This window comes from Stegodyphus dumicola, chromosome 4 (genome assembly GCF_044657685.1).
Source record: "Stegodyphus dumicola isolate Sdum_Otavi_A_Nest chromosome 4, ASM4465768v1".
Classification (NCBI taxonomy): domain Eukaryota; kingdom Metazoa; phylum Arthropoda; class Arachnida; order Araneae; family Eresidae; genus Stegodyphus; species Stegodyphus dumicola.
The window spans coordinates 78037299-78059944 of NC_140771.1; the positions used below are offsets into that span (position 1 = coordinate 78037299).

At 35.2% G+C, this 22646-nt stretch overlaps 1 protein-coding gene across 6 annotated transcripts in view; it reads right to left on the bottom strand.

Annotated features, from left to right (window-relative positions):
* Positions 1 to 22646, bottom strand: part of LOC118194037 (rap guanine nucleotide exchange factor 2-like) — a 648324-nt gene that overhangs the window by 185583 nt on the left and 440095 nt on the right. For all 6 annotated transcript variants that reach the window (XM_085815114.1, XM_085815113.1, XM_085815118.1 and 3 more), the window contains one exon: positions 14484 to 14559. In XM_085815114.1, coding sequence (XP_085671240.1) covers positions 14484 to 14559 — 76 coding nt within the window. The remainder of the gene's footprint in view (positions 1 to 14483; positions 14560 to 22646) is intronic.

Sequence of the window (22646 nt, forward strand, 5' to 3'; positions counted from 1 at the left end):
TAATGAAAGTTGTCAGTCATCTTTTGGCGTGTTTCCTAGATTTTGTATTAAAAAAATCTGATGTGTAGACCACATGACTTCCTTGTACAGAATATTAAATTATACTCATTTTTTATTGAATTTCATTTAAATTGATTGGATTGAATTAAATCTACTTCATCGACAGCGCATAAACCCCAATAGAATAAATGCACTCTTTAAAATTCACTATATTTGTTTACTATAGCGACACTCTGAATGCACAGAATTTATATCATTTTGAAGAATTATCGTTGCCACATGTTCTATTCAAATACTGTAATAAAGCTAAAACGATGTATGAAAGAAATTAAGCAAACAAAACAGAAAAGAAACAGTTTTTCACAGACGATTAAGTATTTCTCATTCAATTAATTCAGTTCTCACTTCGCGACAAGCCAAAAATACATAAAAACTCAAAATATCTGCATTAAAAATTACGAAGTAAATCTTAAATACTTATTTCCTCGAAACAAATTCCAGAAAGGATTAAGCATGATTTAATTCGCAATAATAAATGAAGGCGTTATTTTTGTATTGCGAAGCTTAGTTACTCGAGATTGGCAACAAATTTACAATTCTGCTGTTTCAAATGTAAACAAATATGTCCGCCATGTTCTTTAAAACTTAACCGCACTTAAACAGCTTTTAAATTGTTGATAATTGTACAAATATTGCTTCCAGAATTACGAAAGGCATAAAAACCTTAACCGGAAGATAAAAACAACATAATTCAATCATTTTTAAAGCAAAAAATGTACAATTTACAAACATATAAGAGTAAAGAAACTGAGATCACTGAGCCGGGTAATAAAGTGGATATATATATAAATATATTTATATACGTTTGGTGCGGCCGATTGATTGCAACCAAAATACGAGGTGCACATCTACATGTTATAGCAGTCCTATATACGAAATTTCAACGTTCTGAGGCTACTCGTTTTTGAGTTATGCGAGATACGTACGTACATACGTTCGTACAGACGCCACGAAAAATTCTCTTCAGAATTAATTTTAAAGCAGTTTTATAATTTTTTTTGGAGGAAAAGAGTCTTTTATTCTGTCCTTACGTACAGATATCACGCAAAAACATCGTTAAATTGCATTCGATAGCGGTCAAAATGGATATTTTCGTTGAAATATGTTGCCTGAAACTTTTCGCGATTACAATACTTCCTTTTTACTTCGTACAAGGAAGTAAAAAAAGAGAGAGAGAAACAAGGAAAAAAAAATCTGAGTTTCAGATTTTAACGATCGCTCAAAAAGATTTAGGCACTGTTTTCTTCGCACTACAACACACGCCATTTAACTGCAACGTCAGAAAATTTTAAGAGAAAATATGCTTAGAATTGCCCTTGTAGTGTCAAGTGTTGGCATACACTTTTTTTTCTGTTTTTTTTTTTTTTTTCCCTCGATTTATCATACTAATGTTCAGTTTTTTTGTAAGATGGCTTACAAAGCTTTTTATTTAAACTTTTTATTACTAACGTTTTGTGTGTTAACTTTATTTATTAAATATCACGTTCTTCGCATTACTCCCACATAAAATTCCATTCAACCGCTAAATCACAAAATCTATAAAAATAGCATATCTTTAGAATTTCCGATACACAGTCTGGCGCGCTGGAGATAAAATACTTTTTTTTCTCCCCGTACAGTCTTGCCATTGTTCGCTTTGAAATGGTTGAGTTTGTTAATGAAAAATTCGTTAAAGTTTTACAAAATTTGAAATAGATAGCAAAACAAATTCGAAATTCAAAATTCGATTTTCCAAGTCTCTCCCCCCCCCCCATGTTCGTTTGAAGGACTACGTTGGATGGCTCTAGGTATAGTTGTTTTTTGACAATGAGAGATACATTCATGCATTCACACGCAAATTCTTCGTTATTTATTTTCTTTAAATATAATACGTGGCGATAATATTTGGTGACAGCAGTTTGAAAAGTGAATCAACGCAGAAAGTGAAACGACGCAAAATGCGCTTTTGAGATTAATAACCCTTTGTGTCTAACGCCTTATAGGCTAAACAGGAAAAGGAAATGAAAAAGAGGTTTAAGGCTTTGCAGAGATGCATTGTGTGTATAAAAAGTGGCTAAAATATTTTAGTTTTCTTATTATTGTTCATTACATTTTTAATCAACGTGCCTTTGACTAAAAAAAAGTTAATAAATAATAATAATAATAATAATAATAATAATAATAATAATAAAAGAGACCACTTCTGCTTTGATTTGAACCGTTCACCGTAACTTCATACTGTCATGTCGAAAACCTATTTTTTTGGTGGAATTTGATCATAAAATAATAAGAGACTTTTGCAATCATACAGCTATAAGCATTTCGGTTTAATCAAATAAACGAGTGCCAAATCCATTCCATGAAATGGCTTACACAGCTATCATTAAATTGTCGCTTGTGTCTCATTGTCCCAGAAGGGTGGAGGACCAGCTTTATTCGAGATGGGGTGGGGTTTGTATCCCCAGGAAACCAATTACGTTACTCATAGCAAAGGAAATTCCTCACCACCACTCTTCCTGCGGTCTGTCCGGATTCATTTTCGTAAAATTTTGCCGCATTCTCGTGAGTGTGATCGCGAGACGGACGAATCACCGACAGGTGACCGCTCGGCCGCATCGCTGTATGTGACCGCAGAGAAACAAAGTGATTCGCGTGGATAGGGTATCAATGCTCCAAGGCATTGTTAAGAACGCTGTTCCACTAGTTGACGATAATACTTTCCTATTTCGTTATGGTACTGTACTTCGTGACGAAATATGAAGGGGGAAATGCAATCAAATGAAGATGCGAAAGCCGAAGATATTCCTGTGAAAGAGAAATTTATTTTTGAAAGAGAAATAAATTAGCTGTCAGTTGCGTTTGAATGAACAGGATTTTTATTGGATTATATTAGGTTAGGTTATTTGGATTATAGCAAAGCATACGAGGGTCATCTGTTGAATAGGTACAGATTGAAGCAAGGTCGGCACTTATGTATCCAAGTAGGCATATAAGGTATCGCACAGTCCTGCTATAAATTTCTCCCACTTCCTTAGCGTGCCTTCGTGGTGTAACGGTAGCACGCTGGGCCGGTATTCCAGAGGTACATGGTTCGATTCCCGGCGAAGGCGGTTGCATATTTTTTATCTTGCCTGCTTCCAAAAACATCCCAATGACTCTACAAGTGGCTTCCGAACAAAAAAAGGGTTGTGGATGATGATTCTCCGCACCCAGGATTTGGCGAGTAGGTCCCCTAAAACCCTAGTCGCCCTTTAAAAAGGGGAGTATATAAGATATTTCTCCCACATCCCTAGCGTGCCTTCGTGGTGTAACGGTAGCACGCTGGGCCGGTATTCCAGAGGTCCGTGGTTCGATTCCCGGCGAAGGCGGTTGCATATTTTTCATCTTTTCTGCTTCCAGTTAACCTAATGACTCTACAGTGGCGCCCGAACTAAAAGAGTTGTGGATGATGATTCTCCACACCCAGGATTTGGCCACTAGGTCCCCTAAAACCCTAGTCGCCCTTTAAAAAGGGGAGTATATAAGGTATTTCTCAAGCTTTCCAGCGTGCCTTCGTGGTGTAACGGTAGCACGCTGGGCCGGTATTCCAGAGGTCCGTGGTTCGATTCCCGGGGAAGGCGTTTGCTAATTTTTTATCTCTTCGGCTTCCAAAAATTACCTAATGTCTCTACAATGCTACCTGTTAAGTTTCTTCTCCGGATGGAATTCTGAGAGAAAGCACCACGGATGCGGTCCGAAGGTCTCCCATCCCTCTTCCCCTAAAGATGATTTCGGCTCGCCGTGTATTCTGAGTGCTCCCTTGCAGCACAGACACTATACGTTATAAACATTCATGCTTTCTCCGGGATTCGAATATGGGGTTCTTCAGTACGGCAGTCAGTGTCAATAACCACTATAGCTGAGGTCCTAATGTCTCTACAATGCTACCTGTTAAGTTTCTTCTCCGGATGGAATTCTGAGAGAAAGCACCACGGATGCTGTCCGAAGGTCTCCCATCCCTCTTCCCCTAAAGATGATTTCGGCTCGCCGTGTATTCTGAGTGCTCCCTTGCAGCACAGACACTATACGTTATAAACATTCATGCTTTCTCCGGGATTCGAATATGGGGTTCTTCAGTACGGCAGTCAGTGTCAATAACCACTATAGCTGAGGTTCTCAACCGGGGGGGGGGGATTTCATAGTTTCAGGGAAGGAATGTGGTCAGCCTTTTACTTACCTGTTAAATATTTAGTTTTATTCTATGAATATAAAAACTTCTTTTATTCATGTTTTGGTATTTATTAAGATTTTCTATAGTTCTTGTTTGACTAATAAAACATATTAAAAAGTAATATAAATTTAATAGCTAGTTATTCTGGTAGAATTGTGCGTTACTGGAGTCGAAATTATGACAACACATTTCCAAATGTACAGAATTTTCTAGGCTTCTAATGATGTCAAGGTAGAGTTTATATGAGTACTTAAAACTCGAAATACGGAAATTTCTCGGAAACCCCAACGACTTTATCCTGTGTAAGAACGGTGCAGTACTTGACGTTTTATCACCCAGAACCTTAGTTAAATAAGAATGATTTAAGTATTTTTATCTCGGTATGTACACTGGTACCAAAAATTACAGAAAATTCACAAAAATAGGGATATCTCGTTCAAAAATACACCAATCCGTATAAAATTTGAATATGTTGTTCAATAAGAGCTGTTGAGTGAAACTGTAGTATGCAAATTAGTGGCGTTGTAATAGCATGTTTGCATGTTTGACAGCAAGCCTGCAAATTTTGCTATGATACTAAGATTAGAAATTTGGAATACCCAAGTGCAATAATTCGCAATTTTCTTACACCAAACTGACACATCCGATTTGTTCGTTTTATACATAAGCTAACTCTATAACATTACAGTTGACTGGTAATTTCTTTTCGTGTATTTTATACCTTACTATGTGTTGTATTCTGTGGGTCAGTTTCATTCAATTCTACATGTACTTTTCCGAGTAATGTTACGAAATCTACAGGCGCGGTAAGATGGCTTCCCGCAAAGCAGTTTTTAGGGTTGTCATAAAATGGCAAGGGAAGGGAGGGTGGCCACATTTGGCGAGAAATCGTCCATTTAACGACAAAATTGGCGAGATGTCATGGACGGTTGAGAACCTTCTGGAACGAATTCTTACCGGTTTAGCCCAGAATGTTCTCGAATACAAGCCGAAAGCTATATAAACCCTGCTCATCCGCAGTCAGTGTGTGTGTGCTTCACCGAGAGGGCGAGTCAGAGTGCCTCATCTGGAGTGCGAGTTAGTTAGTATCGAGTATGTGTCTCGCCTAGGGAGCTGAAAGAGTGAGAGTGCCTCGTAGAGAGGGCGAGGCAGTTTGTGCCTCGAATATAGTGCGAGAGAGTTAGTATCGAGTTGGTGTCTCGTCTAGCGAGTCAATCCCTGCGGAGTCGATCGAGTTGACAGCCAGGAATCGAGTGCCGACTGGGTCGTCGAGTGCGTCGAAGAGTCACTTAATGTATCGCGGTTAGTGCCTCGTCGAGAGAGTGTGTTAAGAACGACTGAACCGAAGAATCGGGAGCTGTGCTCTGTGTGTCGTCGAGTGCATCGCGAGTTGTAGCGTGGAGAGTCTCGAGAGTACGTGGAGTTTCGAGAACGACCTAGCAGAGTCGGGAGCTGTACTCTGGTGCTTTGCCGTGAAGCTGTCTCCAATGTGATACCTGATAACCTACAGGCTGTGTCGCTGATCGTATCAGCGTGTTTCTAGTAGTTCATCAACGACTGTAAAAACGTGTTTTGGAGCTGTCCTGACAATGCTGGCCAATAAAGTGTGTTTCGATACTTCATCAAGTAGTATTGTCATTATTCACTCCAAATCCTCACAAACCCCGTACGAACGTGAAGGAAGAAAATAACGTAACAACTGGTGTCAGAAAAAGAAAAACGCAGCAGTAATCATCATTTTTGTTATTTTTCCTTAATTAATGATAACCAATATAATTTTGATGCTACTTTTGTCTGTGGAACATTACAGAAAGAAACATCGCACAAGCAGATGCATCTATGCATGACGGAGAGATTCTCTACTAAATTTTTTATGAAATATAACAACCAATATTGCATGCAAGTTTTAAAGATTCACACAACATGATTATAAATGGAGAATCTAGAAACGATATTTAGAAGCGTGTGCAGAATATAATAATATTTAATGAGAGATTTAAAAGGGAAAAAAATCATGTTTTTCCACGCGTGCTTGGATCTCAACCCACCTATCCTGTCTCGGAAAAAAAAAAAAAAAAAGTTGGTTCGTACTGACCATTCGTTTATTCATTCTAAATCTCTCGCGGGTGACTGCTCGGACAGGATAGTCCACGGCCGATCGCTCTTGGCCGTGAAAAAGGGCTTAAACCACCGATGTGTACCATCGAAAATGGAAAATTAATCATTTTCGCCTCAATCTGTGAATCCATTCAGCCAGCGATACCCAAAAAACGCGAAAAAGAGTCGACAGCGAGAACGCACGGCTTTTGGAAGGCGGCAGCAGCAGCAACAAAAAAAAAAAAAAAAAAAAAAAGGAAACGGGATCGCCCCAAATGGCCAAATATGCGGAAAAGAATAATCAGACTACGCTCGGCGGAAAGAAAAGAATCAAAAAAAGAATGAACAACATCGTCAAATGGATGTCATTCGCTTCCGGATACCATCACTCGTTGGCTAGATTCAAGGTCAGCGCCCCATTTAGCGTCAATCTTTTCTCGCACATTCATAAATCTCAGTTCATGTCAATACTCATTTTATACCAAAATCATATTCTAACGAAACATTATAGATTTTAAAAGGATTGCCTTGTCTTGGAAAAGCAATATAACCAAACGTCTGACAACATTTAGACGTTTGGTTAAAAACATTTCTTAAACTTTTTACATCAGGGACGACCAATAAAGCTTTTTCGGTTCATCTCGAAAGAATTTGCCCACCAATGGCCGAGTCCATTAACACCTCGAATAGCTGTAGCTCATCCTGCGTGCAAACTCCTGCAGGCTACAGTAAAGGGGTTCTCAGAGGCATGGCTAGGCGGATCGTTTTTTAGGACAGCATTTCTTGACTGAAGCAGCATTTATAGGGATTAGTCAGGTGGATCATCGAAGCAGTGAAGAATAATTAGATTCTAAACTGCCATACGGAAATAATTAAGAAGAAAAAGAGTTTCTACTCTAGGCAAAGATATCACCACATTATCTCTACATACTTTTTTTTTTTACAGTTAATGAACTACTGTAATACTGTGTAATCCCGGCTAGATTTCGGGTATCATGTTTCAACGGAAATATCCATTTTGACCAATCCTGAAACTATTTTGGAGGGTGCCCCCCCCCCTCTCCCCAAGACGCCTGCACCGTCACCATCGAGATAGATAAGGCCTGCGCTCTGAAACGAAACTGGCTTGTGACGTCACGGTTAAGGGACCCTCAGCAAACTTTTTGTTGGCTTTTATAAGTTGTAATTTTTTATTCATTATGTTTTAAGAATTGAATTTATGTTTACTTTTGACATCTGAAGCATCATCCCTTGTAATAATTACTAACACTACTAATATAAAAATTGTCAGCAAAATTTATGATTATTTAAATTGGAAACTAATTTTATATGAAATAAATGTCCTAAGGGGTTAAAAGCATAACACTTATTTCATTACATAATATGTAGAATATCAAATGCAGAGTAAATTTGATTCTTGACAGAGTACTGTGTTCTTAAATTTAAATATCAATGTTTTTTGCAAATCATTAAATATCATTTTATCATGATGAAACTTAAAATGCATATGTTTAGCGCTAATATAACTTCTGTTCACTTTTATATATGTTATTATCATGCAATCAGTTTGTTTAAAATTTTTTATGCAATATAAATCTTTCTGAGAATGACAGAAAAGTTTCTAAAGTGATGTATGTAAGATTCATATTAAGGTAATTAAATTGCGAAACTGCAAAATGAAATTTTAAAAATGTACAGTTATTGAAGAAGCAGTAGTAATTGAATTCATATGTAGACATACTTGTTTTCATTGTATTTCAATTCAATGCAATTTTAAAAACAATTTTTTTAATTATCTTTTAAATTACAATCTTTAATTTGAGTACGTGGCACCACCAAAAGCTATGTAAGTTAAGTTAAAAAAATTGCTTACATTATACAGAAAAGTTTTGAACATAAAGTTAGGATTTATATTTTCTTTTCATGTGGATATTAATAGAAAAAATATTTTCAGAACAGAGGTAACACTTATAGTTAAATAGGTATGATGTAAATATTTGCAAGAAATTTCAGTTTATAAAAGTTTTTTAAGTATTTCGTATATTTTAAAAATATTTTCAAAAAAATTGTGTATAACTTTATTTAAAAAACTTTTTTCCTGTCTTATTTGGAATTTTAATATTGATAGTCTTCAGAGCTATGTAATAAACATTATCTCAATTTAACTACAGATTCTGTCGAATAATTATGTAGCATTAAGAGGAAAACATTAACTGTAATACAGATTAACATACAATATGTAAGTAAGAAATAATTTTAAGACTAGACTATTTAGTAATTTATTACATTCAAAAAAATTTTCTGACTGATATAAGGCATTCAAATGTTAGTCTAAATATTAAGTAGTCTCTTGCATTTGTTTGATGTTTTATAATCCTGCTACATTAATATGATAGATATAAAAAATATGCAATAATTATAGAATGAGAGATAACATGTGTTCCCACTGGCAAACATTTTGTTAAAGTAGTGGGTGAAACAAAAAAATTTGATGCGGTGATGAGAATCAACGAGAGACACAAAAACAGTGCAGAAAAAATTTTAGCTACTTGAATTTTAAAACCAATTTTTCTTCAAAGAAATGATTTGCTTTTAAAAGCACCACACCATTCTCAAATAATGTTGTTTTGAAAATAAATACCAACAAAAGAAAATGAAAATATTTCATATTCGTATAAGCTTTGTAAAACATTATATTGCCACTGGTAATTTTGTTTTAGACTGATTTTATAGTATGAGATACCAATTTCATAGAATAGGTTTAGAGAAACGGGTGTTTAGCAAGGAAGCTAAACTGCGCGAAAACCGGTCCCCTAGAAGTGACGTAATAACTCAGCGCGCAGGCCTTATCTATCTCGATGGTGACGCCTGCACGCACGGACAGAAAAAGGGACTCTTTTATTCAAAGCGGGTTGTAAAATAGATTTAAAATGGATTCAGAATAGATTCTTCATGACGTTCGTATATATCTTCCATTAGCTCTCCGATTAGCTGTAAAACGCTGAAATTTTGCCCATAGGACAGCCATAACATCTACTTGTGTACCTCCTTTTTTTATTGAAATCAGCAATACCAAAAGCGCATATATAAATATAAATATACCCCCTTACCCAGCCTTTATCTTCTCAATCACTGATTCCTCTTGCTTCAGCATCTGTAATATACATGCCCAATCGATATTATGGTATATGGTCACGATGTTAAAAAATAAACGTTAGTTGTTTTAAAAAATAATTTCCCTTCATTTTCATATTACTTTTTAATTTTTAATTTGAAGCACATTTACTATATATAATTTCACATTTTAGATACTATAATCACTTTGCGCAAACAGCCCTTTAATATATACATATTGGCGACCTCAAAATTAACATTCTAAATTTGATGTTCTACCCCTAAATTCATCTCTTCTCACAGGTTCCAGATTTTTCTATCTTACGTAACGTTTTAATGCCTCTTGTCCAATCAAATTAATTGTAAACCAAAACTCTAAACTCAAACTTTCCCAATCCCACCCTTCTTCCCCTGAAGTTCTATGATACTCTGCCCTTTTCCGCATAGCTCTCGTGCTGGCAAGACGCTTTTAAGCCATGCTGCTGTTGCTGCTTACTACTTAAGATGACGTTCTAATTCAAAATGCAATTTATGTATTCAATATAATTAGAAAACATTTTGTATGAAAAAGGATGATTTGATATGTATGGAAAAAATAAAGATTGTGATTTTTCAAGATACGTCGTGCTAAATTGCGTCGTCATGCTCTACACACTACTACAGTCACTCTACTCACACTACTACTCACTCTACACACTACGGTCTTCTCAGTCATCTACGCAGTATCGTAAGCTGTTAAAGTTCCAGTGCCTTCGTCTACGCATTTTTTAAAATCATCGCATATATATTTAATCTGATGTGGTTACCACATGACTTCCTTACATGGACTATTAAATTATACACATTTTTTGCTGCATTTCATTTAAATTAATTTCCTTGAATTACTCTAACGTAATTAACCGATCTCTCCAAGCAAGTTGAAAATGGCTATCAAAACTGCCAATTTTGAAATTAAATATCTGGTCAATGAGCCGAAGACACCACTGGCGCAATGAAATACGTTAGAGGGATGTCGGGATGTTGCAAGCTGGTGCAATACAATCTGCTGTTGCGAGAGAGCGGAATGTGCATTGTAGTGTCATCAGCAGGCTGTGGAATCGTTAATAAAGGGATCAAAACCCCTGTAGAAGATGTGGGTCTGGAAGCCGGAGGATTACCCTAATGCGAGACGATCGCTTCCTATTGCCATGTGGCAAGGTGCCCTGGATCATTAATAGCACAATAGCTGGCATCGCATCTTTCTGCTGCTCCAGGACGGCTCATATCCTGCCAAATTGTTTCGCGTCGACTGCATGAAGATGGACTGTACGTTCGACGACCTGTGGTTTTTGTTTTTTTGTCCCCATCGCATGTCACAGCGCCGTTCAGTTGGGCGCGTGAACATCGCAGTTGGATACCAAAAGAGTGGACCCGCGTATTCTTTACGCATGAGTTTCACTTTGACATCCTGAACGATTCCCGAAGGGCAATGGCAGGCAAGAGCCAGAGACACGTAGGAAGAACATCGCCAGACATCGTCGAAAGAGACCGTTACAGATAAAGAGGCTCACTTTCATGGGCTGAGATAGCAACGAACGGCCACAGGAACCTCTACGTGATTCCTGGTGGTTCCGTCATAACCTTCTGATTTCGCTACGAAATTCTACACACTCTTGTGCGTCCTTTTATCGCTGCAGATGGGGACTTACGCGATATTTATGGAAGATAACGGGTACCTGCAAAAAGCTTGAATGGTGCAGAATTATCTGGTGAGTGAAACCATTCCACATCTGCCATGGCCTGCTACATCAGCGAATCTGAATCCTACAGCGCATGTGTGGGACATGTTGTGACGAAGGATAGCAGGTCTCAGTGTGCTGCCAGGCAATTTCCACGAGCTCCGACATGCATTACTACAGGAACGGGCGATACTACCACAACAAGCGATCAACGACACTATTGCCAGCATGCCTCGCCCTTGTCGAGCACGCATTTCAGTTAGAGGGTAAGATATGCGTTATTAGCGTAATGTTTCCAACGAACATTCTTCCGATCCATTTGGTCTTTCTCGATGTGATGCTCGTATACATATATTTTTGTATGTCTTTGCTTTACTGTTTGCTAAGTGGTCTAGCAATGCACACCAATCTCTTGGATCAATTTCATGCATTAGTATTGAGAACTTCAACTTGCAGTCTAATACCTTAGAGGAGATTTTACCATTAGATAAATTATAATAATACTTTATTGGAGGAACTGGAGCAAAAGGAATCAACGCAATATTTATTCATTCTTCTTGCTTCAACTCTTCCAATAATGGTTATTCGGCGTGTTATTTTAACTAAAAAATATTTTTTTTTTTCCCCCGCCATATAAAAATAAATCTTAAACTGAAAGCCTTTTTTGGTAGGGGTGGAATTAATTTCTGCATTTTTTTTTTTACTTCCTTGTACGCATCAATGTTATCGTAAAAATTTTCGGGTATCATGTTTTAACGAAAATATTCATTTTGACTACTCTGGAATGCATTTGAGCGATGTATATATATATGCATCTACCCCCTTACCCGGCTCGTGAGCTCTGTGTTTTTATTCTTATTTGTTGGTAAATTGTGCTCTTTTTTTGGGGGGGGGGGCTTTAAAGTGATTATGTTTTTCTTGGGTTCCAGTTAAGGTTTTTATGCCTTTAGCATAAACAGCAATAATTATCACTTTAGCACTCGCAATAATTATAGAATTATCAATAACTTAAAAGTGTAAACGGCTGCTAGGCCTAACGTGGTGGCGGTTTGTTTACATTTGAAAGTCTTAGTAGAATAATGAATTAAATCAGCTGCTGCACCAACTTCTGTGTCTTTCTGCTGCGTAAGACCAAAAGTAAACTTTTAATTTTGTGCACCGAAAAATCTGTCCTCCTGGCCGAATTGCCTGTTTTTGCGTGAAAAATCTAATTTTAAATATATAAAAAACGTTTTAAGGTATCTGCCTACGTTAAAAAAGCGATTTCGGCGAAAAAATTCGATTTTTTTTTTATTGCCCAATTTGAAAGGTCAATTTTGTAGGATTCCGAAAATGGTTCATTTTTACGTTTGTGATAATTAGAAGAGAAGGTATAGCCAATTAACTTGCACTGGAAGTGAAAGCAGAAAGACCGGAAGTGCCATTTAAAAGGCTCAACTTAAAGGTAAACAATGTTGTTATCCGTGTTTTTTTTTAACTGTTTGTGTGTAAAATTGTGCTAAAACATTTCCTTTTAATTCTGGGTACTTTTTTTTTGTTTCTGGCAATAATTATTTGCCTTAATTCTTTGAACTGGGACTGGCAACATTGCGGTTTTTTTTAACTGGGTTTGGCAACATTGTGATTAGGTATAAAGACTATGTTGCTGGGTGCATATATAGCCGTTTTAATTTTTAATTCAGGGTATCTTGGATTACTTCCTGTGTTTGAACAATTAGGCATATCAATTGAACAAGAAATGATTAAAAATTACTTTGGAATTGATAACGAAAGAATAAAGAACTCGAAAATTCATTCGTCGCTCATTTCGAAAATAGCCAGAAAAAAAATCAAATAGGAAATCAAAATTATTTAAGTATAAAGATATGGAGGGTGTGATGTACAAATGTGGAGAATTTTAAGTGTGTAAATACAACAGAACAGTTTTTCTGTTAATGTGAAATCTTTAAATGCGTTTTCTGAAAAACTAATTTTTCTAGTGTTTTTACATACAAGAAATGTAATTACTCAAAACGTTCTAAAGATATCTCTATTAAATTTCACTAAAATGTTTTCTATATTATTTATTAGGTTTTAAGCTACAATCTAAGTAATATTTATTAATTTGATTGTTTTATAAGTATTTCTATATGAAACGGTAAGAAATATTTTACAAAAAACTGTGTTTTTTCATGTAATTACACATATTTTAGTAAATTTTAGAAATATCATATACATTTTAGTTCATAACACAGATAAGTGTTGTAGTAGTATACAGTATAAAAAAAATTGAAATATATGCTGTGAGGAAAAATATACGGCATTTAACGTAAGCGTTAAATTCTCCTAAAAATTTGCATAAAATTGCATATATTTCAAAAATTTATAAAAATATTCCTACAAATTTACCTATTTTCATGATTTGATATCATATTTTGACTAAATAAATATATATTTCATCAGAATTCTATGTTTTTAAAAAAAAGTGCTCCGAACGTAGGCAGATACCTTAACTGGTCTAAATGTATTTGGTGTTTTAGTTTTTTATGTATTTCACAATTTTTAATGAAGATGTTTTGATATTTTATGTGTTTTTGCTTGCCGCGAAGTGAGAACTGAACTAATTGACTGAGAAATATATTTGTAATGAAATTCGAGGAATAAGTTTAATGAAATGCATCAAAAAATGAGTATAGTTTAATATAGCGTAAAGAAAGTCATGTCGTGTACAGATCAGAATTTTTTTAACGTAATATGATATAAAAACGAAAATATCAAATTATTAAAAAATACCTCGCTATTTTGAAAAAGATTTTTATGAGTTGTATAATAATTGAAATGCATTTATAGAAATAGAGTTGCATCTTGTATGTTCCTACAAGATTTCATCATTACTATTTGATTCCGGTGAAGAAAAGAGTATGCAAATGAAGAAGAATTAGAAATTTCACAACTGACATAATTGAATAGTACGACATAGTTAAGTTACTACTGTATTTATTACACCAATGGGACATAATGTTATCAAAAAGTACAGATGATTTAACTTCTTATAACGTTAACTTTGCTAGTAGGATTAGAAAAAATTCCTTTTTAACGCAGTCCCTTAATGTAATTCCCTTCATAATGTAAATAAAAGATCTTAGGCGATCACATTGACCGGCATCGTCTTATAAATTACAGTTTTAATCCGACCAAAAATAACACTTGTACGTGATGTTAACTGTAAGATTTGATATACTAAGAAAGCACAATGTTAAATTTGTGAAAAAAGGAGTGGATCCCATTTTCGACAAAAATGAATGAATTAATTAAACCTAACTCACCACTATCATCTCCGATGGCTCCAAAATCAAGCATTCATTGACTCTTCGGCCGCTTCCACCAGACCGCTTCCCGAAGCTGAAAAGAAGCAGAAATTTAATTGCAGACGACATTTTAAGCCACTGGATTATTGGATGCAAAAGAATTGCATAATAAAATAAAATACTTTGTTGCACTCATCAGTCAATGATTCAGTGACTGAATATTTTTTAATTAACTAGCTTGAAAAATTGCTCATTTGGTTTAATAATTTTTTTTCCTCAAGCTTTCTTTGCTAGAAATGTTGTATGCTATCCTGTTTATAATTTAAAAATGCGGACAGCCTATTTTGTCATTTTACATCCCCCCCTCAGAAAAGTCTCTTGCAGAAATTTATAGTTATCTGAGCAGTTCATAAATAATTTAGCGTATTTAAAATGCAAAAAAATAATAAATTCATATACTCTGTAAGAAAAATCAATTAATTACATAATTATTCCATAAATTTTTATTGTTCGATTATAATGAAGTTGTTAAACGGATTTTTATCTGAAGTTATTTAGCTTGCTTTCAGAAGGACTAAAAATATTTAGATAGATTAGGTAAGATTACTTGATCATGACAAAACTCACGAGGGTTATCTGCCTAAGGAAAGGGCTGCTTTCTTGGAAACCTTTCTAAGGGAAAGTGCCCTTTACGTTACACATAGGGAAAATAACGAAAGGAAAATTATGAAAGCCAACCATGTGGGCAGCCTGTTCATCTGGGATTAAATTAGTCCAGCTCTCAGTATTCAGTAGTCTTCATCATTTAGCACTATTGAGGCAAACATTTAGATAAATTTACTGGGAGTGTAGTTCAATTGAAGCAATCATTTATGGCAAGTCAGATGGTTCATAAAATGAATAATTTTAACTTTTTCGTTTCAATTTGATTCCGTTTCTTAGTTTACTGGTTAAGTGGTATATAAAATACATAATTTCAGCTTTTTTTCATCTGAATTTCATTTCATTTGTTTCAAACGATGAATATGTTAAATTTTTTTCACTTGAATTTCATTTCGTTCCTTAGTTAGATAGTTCATTAAAACAATAATTTAATTTTTTTTTTCATTTGAATCGCATTCCGTTTCTTTCTTTTTTTTTTGGGGGGGGGGGTTAGATGATTGATCTCGTTTCTTGATTAGTTGGCTATTCAATGCTGGACTGGCTTGACAATTCGGGTAAATACTCTCTAAATGCATCGTAATTCCTAATACTTCATGTATCTAACAAAAATCTATTTGGATATTTTACTGAATGTGTAAATTATGTATATTTAGGCATCTAAATATGAAAATTTTATCCACTTCAGTCATGGATGTTAAAAACAAGTAATTTAAATACATTTATAACAAAACAAATTTTAATATGTATGCTCCATTGACAGAGGTAACAACATTCAATTTCCATCCACGCTCTTGCAGCCGCATCTAATATGGTATAATGCTTAGAAATGAGTTAAAACATACGTTCATAAACCATTATGTCCGAAAAATTTAGCATGGTCATTATAAAACGTATATTTTAAACAAAATTTCTCATCAATCCTTTTAACTTAAGATAGATTATTGTTACGAATTTTATATATGTAAATAATTTTTACGAAATTATATGTGAAATTCTAGTATTTTTGTATAACGTTAGATGAAAAGTAAGAAGACAGAGAAACTCTGCCGGAAAAATAAGATTACAGGGGCAAGTCTATTTAACATTCAGGTAAATAGCTATCTCGCTAAATTGGTGAGCTATTTATAAGCTGACGATGGTTTCGGTTATTAAGTTTTGTCGCCAAACTTAACGACCATTTGGCCCGGTCTCTGTATAACAATTGAAAAAACTGTAATTCATCCTTCTATGTAACTTAACCGTATCCAGCTCTTACATGTCACTTTGACCGTATATGACTTCTAGTACTGAGATACATTTCGCAAGAGAAGAAGAGGAACAATGACCTTGTTTGTTTTCATTAGCTATACATGAGTCACGTGATCTCTGAGGTCATCGGAATATATGTCATTTCGAAAAACAGAAGATATTAGAGATCTCTTCGCGGCCGAGGGAAACCTATCTAAGCCAGGAGTTTTTAGTTTATAGCTGAATTCGGAGTATTGAGAGATCGTACGAACTTCGTTCTTTAGATGCGCTTTCCATTGTGCTGTGTTTAACGTTCTGTATTCTGTTGTTGCTGTATTTAACGTTTTGATTTTTGTTGAAAGTTCCAAAACTGTAAAAAGTTTTCTTTCGGTAAAATACATTTCATCAAGCTATCGTCAGTTTTGTGCGCATTCAATCTATTACGAGCCGATACGCACGCAACATTATTAAGATTTGGAGGGAAAAAAATTCTGCATTTGAAAGCATGAGCGATACAAGCTTCCATAAAACCCTATTACGTTAACAGTTCAACTTGCGTTAATGGTCATTCTGTCTCATTTAAACACCGAACGAGTCACTAATGATCCACAGCAATGATAACAGCAAGAATGTTCCTTCCTTTCGTTTTCTCGTCATGGTCCGCAGACGAGGAAGAATAGCGTTCCCTGGGCACGTTCGGGAAGCTAATTCGATGGATACAGGAACAAGTAAGAAGACATAATTACGGCACAGAGAACACAAACAGAAAGGGGAATTTCGATTTCGATTTCTCTCCTTTTCTCCAAGAAGGGAAACCCATCGTTCGAAAAAGGAAAGATTGCCAGGTTACCGTCTTTCGCAGCAGACGGTGGGAAAAGTGCGAATGTTCGCGGAATGGATTGGCATGGGGTCAGACACTTGACTTCTAAGAGAAAGAAGATTTTAGCACTGTCGAAACTAGTCTAGGATTTGTGGAAATGATGTCAAGTCGCCGATACGTCTTTGTCGGTGGTGGGTAAAGAGAACGTCTTTGTTTGGTACAGCAATTAAAGTTTAAACATTGACGGGGTGAAATCCATTATGGGATTTGTTTGCCAGATGCAAAGAGTAAAATTGTGAAATTATCGTGGATATTATTTTTAGAAAATGAAAGATAGTTACAAAGAATTTTCCTGGTGACTTTTTACCATTTCCTGAATCAGATCTCAGAAAAATTCGGTCACGAATATGGCCTCATAGAAAAACTTACGAAAGAAATCGTCAGTATGAATCAAAAGATTTAAAAAGATTTACGGAGTATATAATAGAACGCTGGGAAAACAGCAACTTGAAGAACACATATTCTTTAAGCTAGTGTAAAGTTATGAATACGTAAATTAACAGGCTTCATTTTGCAAAGGGAGCACTGAATCGGTTACTTTACGAATTAATCACAACCTACATTCGTTTCATTTAATTATGAATCACATTTGAGCTATGGAAGTAATATGCGTACATATTATTTGTGTATCATGAGATTTAGATTACTGCCTAAACTTACAATGCTTAGTCTAAGGTTTCAGCTTTTAAAGCGTCTCAAAATGATACAATTCTTCATTACCTTTTTCTCTTGACGAAACAAATTTAGGCAGATAGCCCTGGCATGCTTTGTTGTAATGAAATAAAACAAAACAAACAAACCTTTACTAAATAAAGGAAGAAGGTACTGAGGATCCTTGAAAGAATGCTATGCCTAGAGTTTCATACTATCTTAATCGAGTCTTATCTTAAAATTTGTGTTCCTTTATGTATTTAATAGCACCGCGTATTTACGTATTTATCTGTACGTATCACATCTGTGTACTACATACGATACTACTTTAGGTTACAGAGATAATTACATCTTTCGGAGCAGGAATTATGAAATATCAACTGCACTTTAGCAGGGATTCGAACTACGGAACTTTCAGTTGCCAGCTGGTGGAGGAATGTGAAGATTCCTTAAAAGGTATTAATGCATTTACTAATTTACGTTTGCGATTAGAATTCTGTGGCGTTGAGTTTTTCTTCCTATTAGGCTTGTTTACGCCGACTTCGGTCGGTTACAGCCGAAAAACATAGCGGCAAAAACATCGCGGACGAAAGTGTCGCGGAGAAAACAACGCAAGGCGAAAACTCGTGGCACAAAACGTCGTGAGAGAAAATAAAGCAAAGAGAAATTCCAAAATATCGTCGTCGAAAATAAAGCGGTTCAAAAACTTCGCAGTTTAAAAACACAGTCGTCGAAAATATCGTGGTACAAAATTACAAAATCATCGCATGACGATAACATCGCAGACATACGTTTTTCAGGCTTTAATAATTGTAAATGGATATTCGTATATTGATTTGTGAGCGCAAGATGCAAAGAAGGATAATTTTTACTATCATATTTTTTATTAACTAATAAATTTATAAAAACAAAACAAAAAGGAAATAATTTTCACTATAAGAGTATCAGATTAACAAAAGTGAGAAAAATGATCTCGGAATTAACTTAGCAATTTTTTTATAGTATCTTCCTTTTTCTAATCTTTTTTAAATTATACTTTTCATGAAAAATTACTAGTAAAACTTTATAAAAAAATTTATTAATGACTTTTGTTTTTGTTAGTTAATTATATCAGTTTAAAATTCTATTAAGTGCTTATAAGTTGCATTAATTTTCTATACTTAAATTTCCATTTTACATTTTCAGTAAGTATTTTTAATTAATAATAAAATATGAAAGTAAAAATTATCCACCTTTCCATCTTGCGCTCACAAATCATTCTGCAAGTATCCTTTCACAATTATTAAAGCCTGAATTATAAATGCATGTTTGCGATGTTATCGCCATGCGATGATTTTATAGGTACTTCATTTTTTACCACGGTATTTTCTACGACGATGTTTTTAAAACTGCGAAGTTTTTGAGCCGCTTTTTTTTCGACGACGATATTTTGTACCACGATGTTTTAGAACTGCGATGTTTTCTCTATTTTTTTCCCTCCTACTATATTTTGTGCCACGACGTTTTTGCCTTGCGTTATTTTCTCCGCAACGTTTTCGTTTTGGCGGACACCATTTCGGTCAGAGTCAACTTGCGCGCGCGCTAGTTAAACTGTGAAGACGCTTAAAATTAAATTTCAATAATTTTAGTTCACTCATTATCTTTGATTTAAAGACAAATGCGTTGGTTTCTGAACGCACGACTGCCATCTGTTAAACTTTATTTGGATTAATAAAAGAGTCCTTTATGCCATTTCCCTGTCTCTGTGGTACTTGCGAGCCACAGCGATAATTCGTCACTTGTCTTTCAGAGATTTGATCTACTGTATACTCCTTAAGAGGATCAAACTCTATAACCTTTATAAACTATTTACGTATTCACAAATTATTCACGTACTACATGTATTACAAATTATTTATGTACCTCCTTTTTTTTTTTTTTTTTTTTGTATACAGAGGCTACTGAATTGAATTCGTTTGTAGAGAATAAGTCCAAACAATGCTGAAGCGTGGAAAAAGGAAATAGTTTTTTTTTACGACGCAAATAAAAGTTATAAAAAATATGGCATATATATAGAAAGGCTGTTCACGGTGTGCGCAAACAAAGTATCAGTTGCGTTAAGCAAACGGATTAAACTTTTTTCCTAGATATAAAAGCTACCCCCCCAAAAAAAAGGATTCTTTACATTATCCGAATGATTTAAATTCTATGAATCGCATAACTTATGGTCTGAATATAAAAGTGATTAATACTCTGCTAAAGCAGTTAAATTCATCCAACGTTAAAAGAGGAAGAAAAATACTGAATTAGATCTCAGAAAACTTCAATGACTGGTGCTTTCTCTCAAGACAGAGTTATTTTTTTTAAACAAACCTGTTTAAAAGGTTACTTTAAGTTAATTTAATAAGACAAAGCATACGGAGGTTATTTGCATGAGGGGAGGAATGCCTTCGTGGAGGACTTTCTAAGGGAACTGGCTTGTATTCACGTTACACATGGGAAAACCGCAAAAACCAAACAAGCAGTTAACCTTGTCGCTTGGGCTCGAGCCCAGATCGAACTAGGAGTGGTCAACGGCTTTAACTGTGAAGACCGCTGGTGAGGCTCCTACTTAAAAAGAAATCCTGATCAACACATTGCTCTCTTTAAAACATATTGTTACGAATTTTTGTACAGATGTAAATAATTTTAGTGAAGTTACATTTAAAACTGTAGTATCTTTTGTATAACGTACCATAAAATCTGAAAAGAGCGATGCTCTGCCAGAAAAGTTAGATTATAGGGGCAAGTCTATTTAATATTGAGGTAAATAGCTATCTCCGTAAACTGGCAAGATAAACCCAAGCTGGAGCTGGTTCCAAAAAAAATTTTTCTGTCCAAATTTGGCGAAATAACGCCAAAAGTCGCCAAACTTGGCAAACATTTTGGTGACATTTGGGCCGGATTCCTCCAAAGCTGTAATGGATACTGTAATTGAATAACTCTAATTGATCCCTATATGTAACTGTAACCGTATCCACCGGTTATACATAACTTTAATCGTATGTAGCTTCCCGTAATTTCGAGAAACGGAAGTTACTGGAAATTTCTTGGGTGCCCAGGGGAAAAGTGCTATATAAGAGCATCAATTTCCAGTTTTTAGTTCGTGGCTGACATAGGAGTATTGAGATATCGTGAGAGCTTCGCTCTTTGCATGTGCTTTCTAGTGCGTTGTGCTTAAAGCTCTTAGTAATTTCAAATGGTAACTACGATTGTATTCTGTCATACTGAGCAGAGAGTGTATTTTTGTGAAAAGTTCCAAAACTGTAAAGTGTTTCCTTTGGTAAAATACATTTAAAAAAAAACGAAGTGATTAAATTTTGGCTACCACTTCGCGAAATGACCGGCCATTTCTAGCTTTCGCCAGTTGATGTGGCCAAACGGCTGTAGTTAGTCTTGGCGGAATTTCCGAAGAAAGGACTGGCTGTAGGGGGTAGTGGTTACTCCGTGTGTGAATGTGACCAAATTTCCATTAAAAGGCTCTTGCTCCTAAAGCAAACTGAAGCTCTTTGCCTTCCTCCTAAAGCTCTGCCACAATCATTCAACGGATGTAAGACAAATTATTTGGATAGCCCTCCAGAAAGAACAACGCCGCTACTTCACCCTCCCCAAAAATGTCAAGAGAGATGGGATTAATTGAAGTCAATGATAAGATCCTTTCACAGTTCTTTACGTTGCAGAGATTTGCCAGAACAATGGACATTTTCCTTAATTTCAAATAAGCTCTTTTTTTCCCCTCCGTTCAAAGTGTTGTCATAAAATATATTTCTCTGTAATCGTCTTCGAAACGGAACTTTCCCTTAAAAGCAAAACTCGGAAAAATCTCGCTTATTTTTATTCGACCAAAGCAACCCGACATATAATCACCTCCAAGAATTGCATCATAAATTTCACGTCATATTAACCGAGGATGAAGGGTACTTAATTGATTTCATATCAGGATATGCGTCACAAGACAAAGGGAATGCAGACAATACGTTTGAAAGTAGATTGTTATCAACATGGAAATGCGATGCAATGAAAGAGAAAGCTCTGTAGACGTCTGGAACAGCGTTGAGATACCACACCTAATTGATGTAGGAAGTGCGAAGACCAAAAGTTACCAAAAAGGCCAAATAAAAGCACATTACTTTATTTCGAAATATATTATTAACGTCATTGTTACGTGAAATTTTTCTAATTATGCACATAATAAAATACGAATTAAAAAAATCTGACGTGGACATCACATGATTTCCTCTACGGCCTATTAAATTAAACACATTTTTTACTGCACTTCATTTAAATTTATTTCATTGAACTACTCTAGTAACTTAATTAACCGATCCTTCGAGACAAATTGAAAACGACATCAAATATTACAAATTTTGAAATTAAATATTCCGATCCACTTTTGCCGTACGGAATCAAACGTCTCGTATTATCATTCTTTACCTGGAAGATAATTCTTCTTGTTAATAAATATTTATTTCTAATTATGCAGTTTCAGCGCAATTTTAGGCTATTCGGACACTTAATTTCTTACCTTTAATTAATTATTTGTATATAGATACATACACAAGCACACATTTTTGGTATTGCCAATTGGAAAAAAAAAAAAAAAAAAAAAAGGAAAGTGCTTAGCTAGGTGTTATAGCAGTTCCATACATAAAATTTCAACGTTCTACGGCTAATCGTTCTTGAGTTATGCGAGACAGATACGTACGTAGAGACATCTCGAAAAAGTCCATTTTGAATCCATT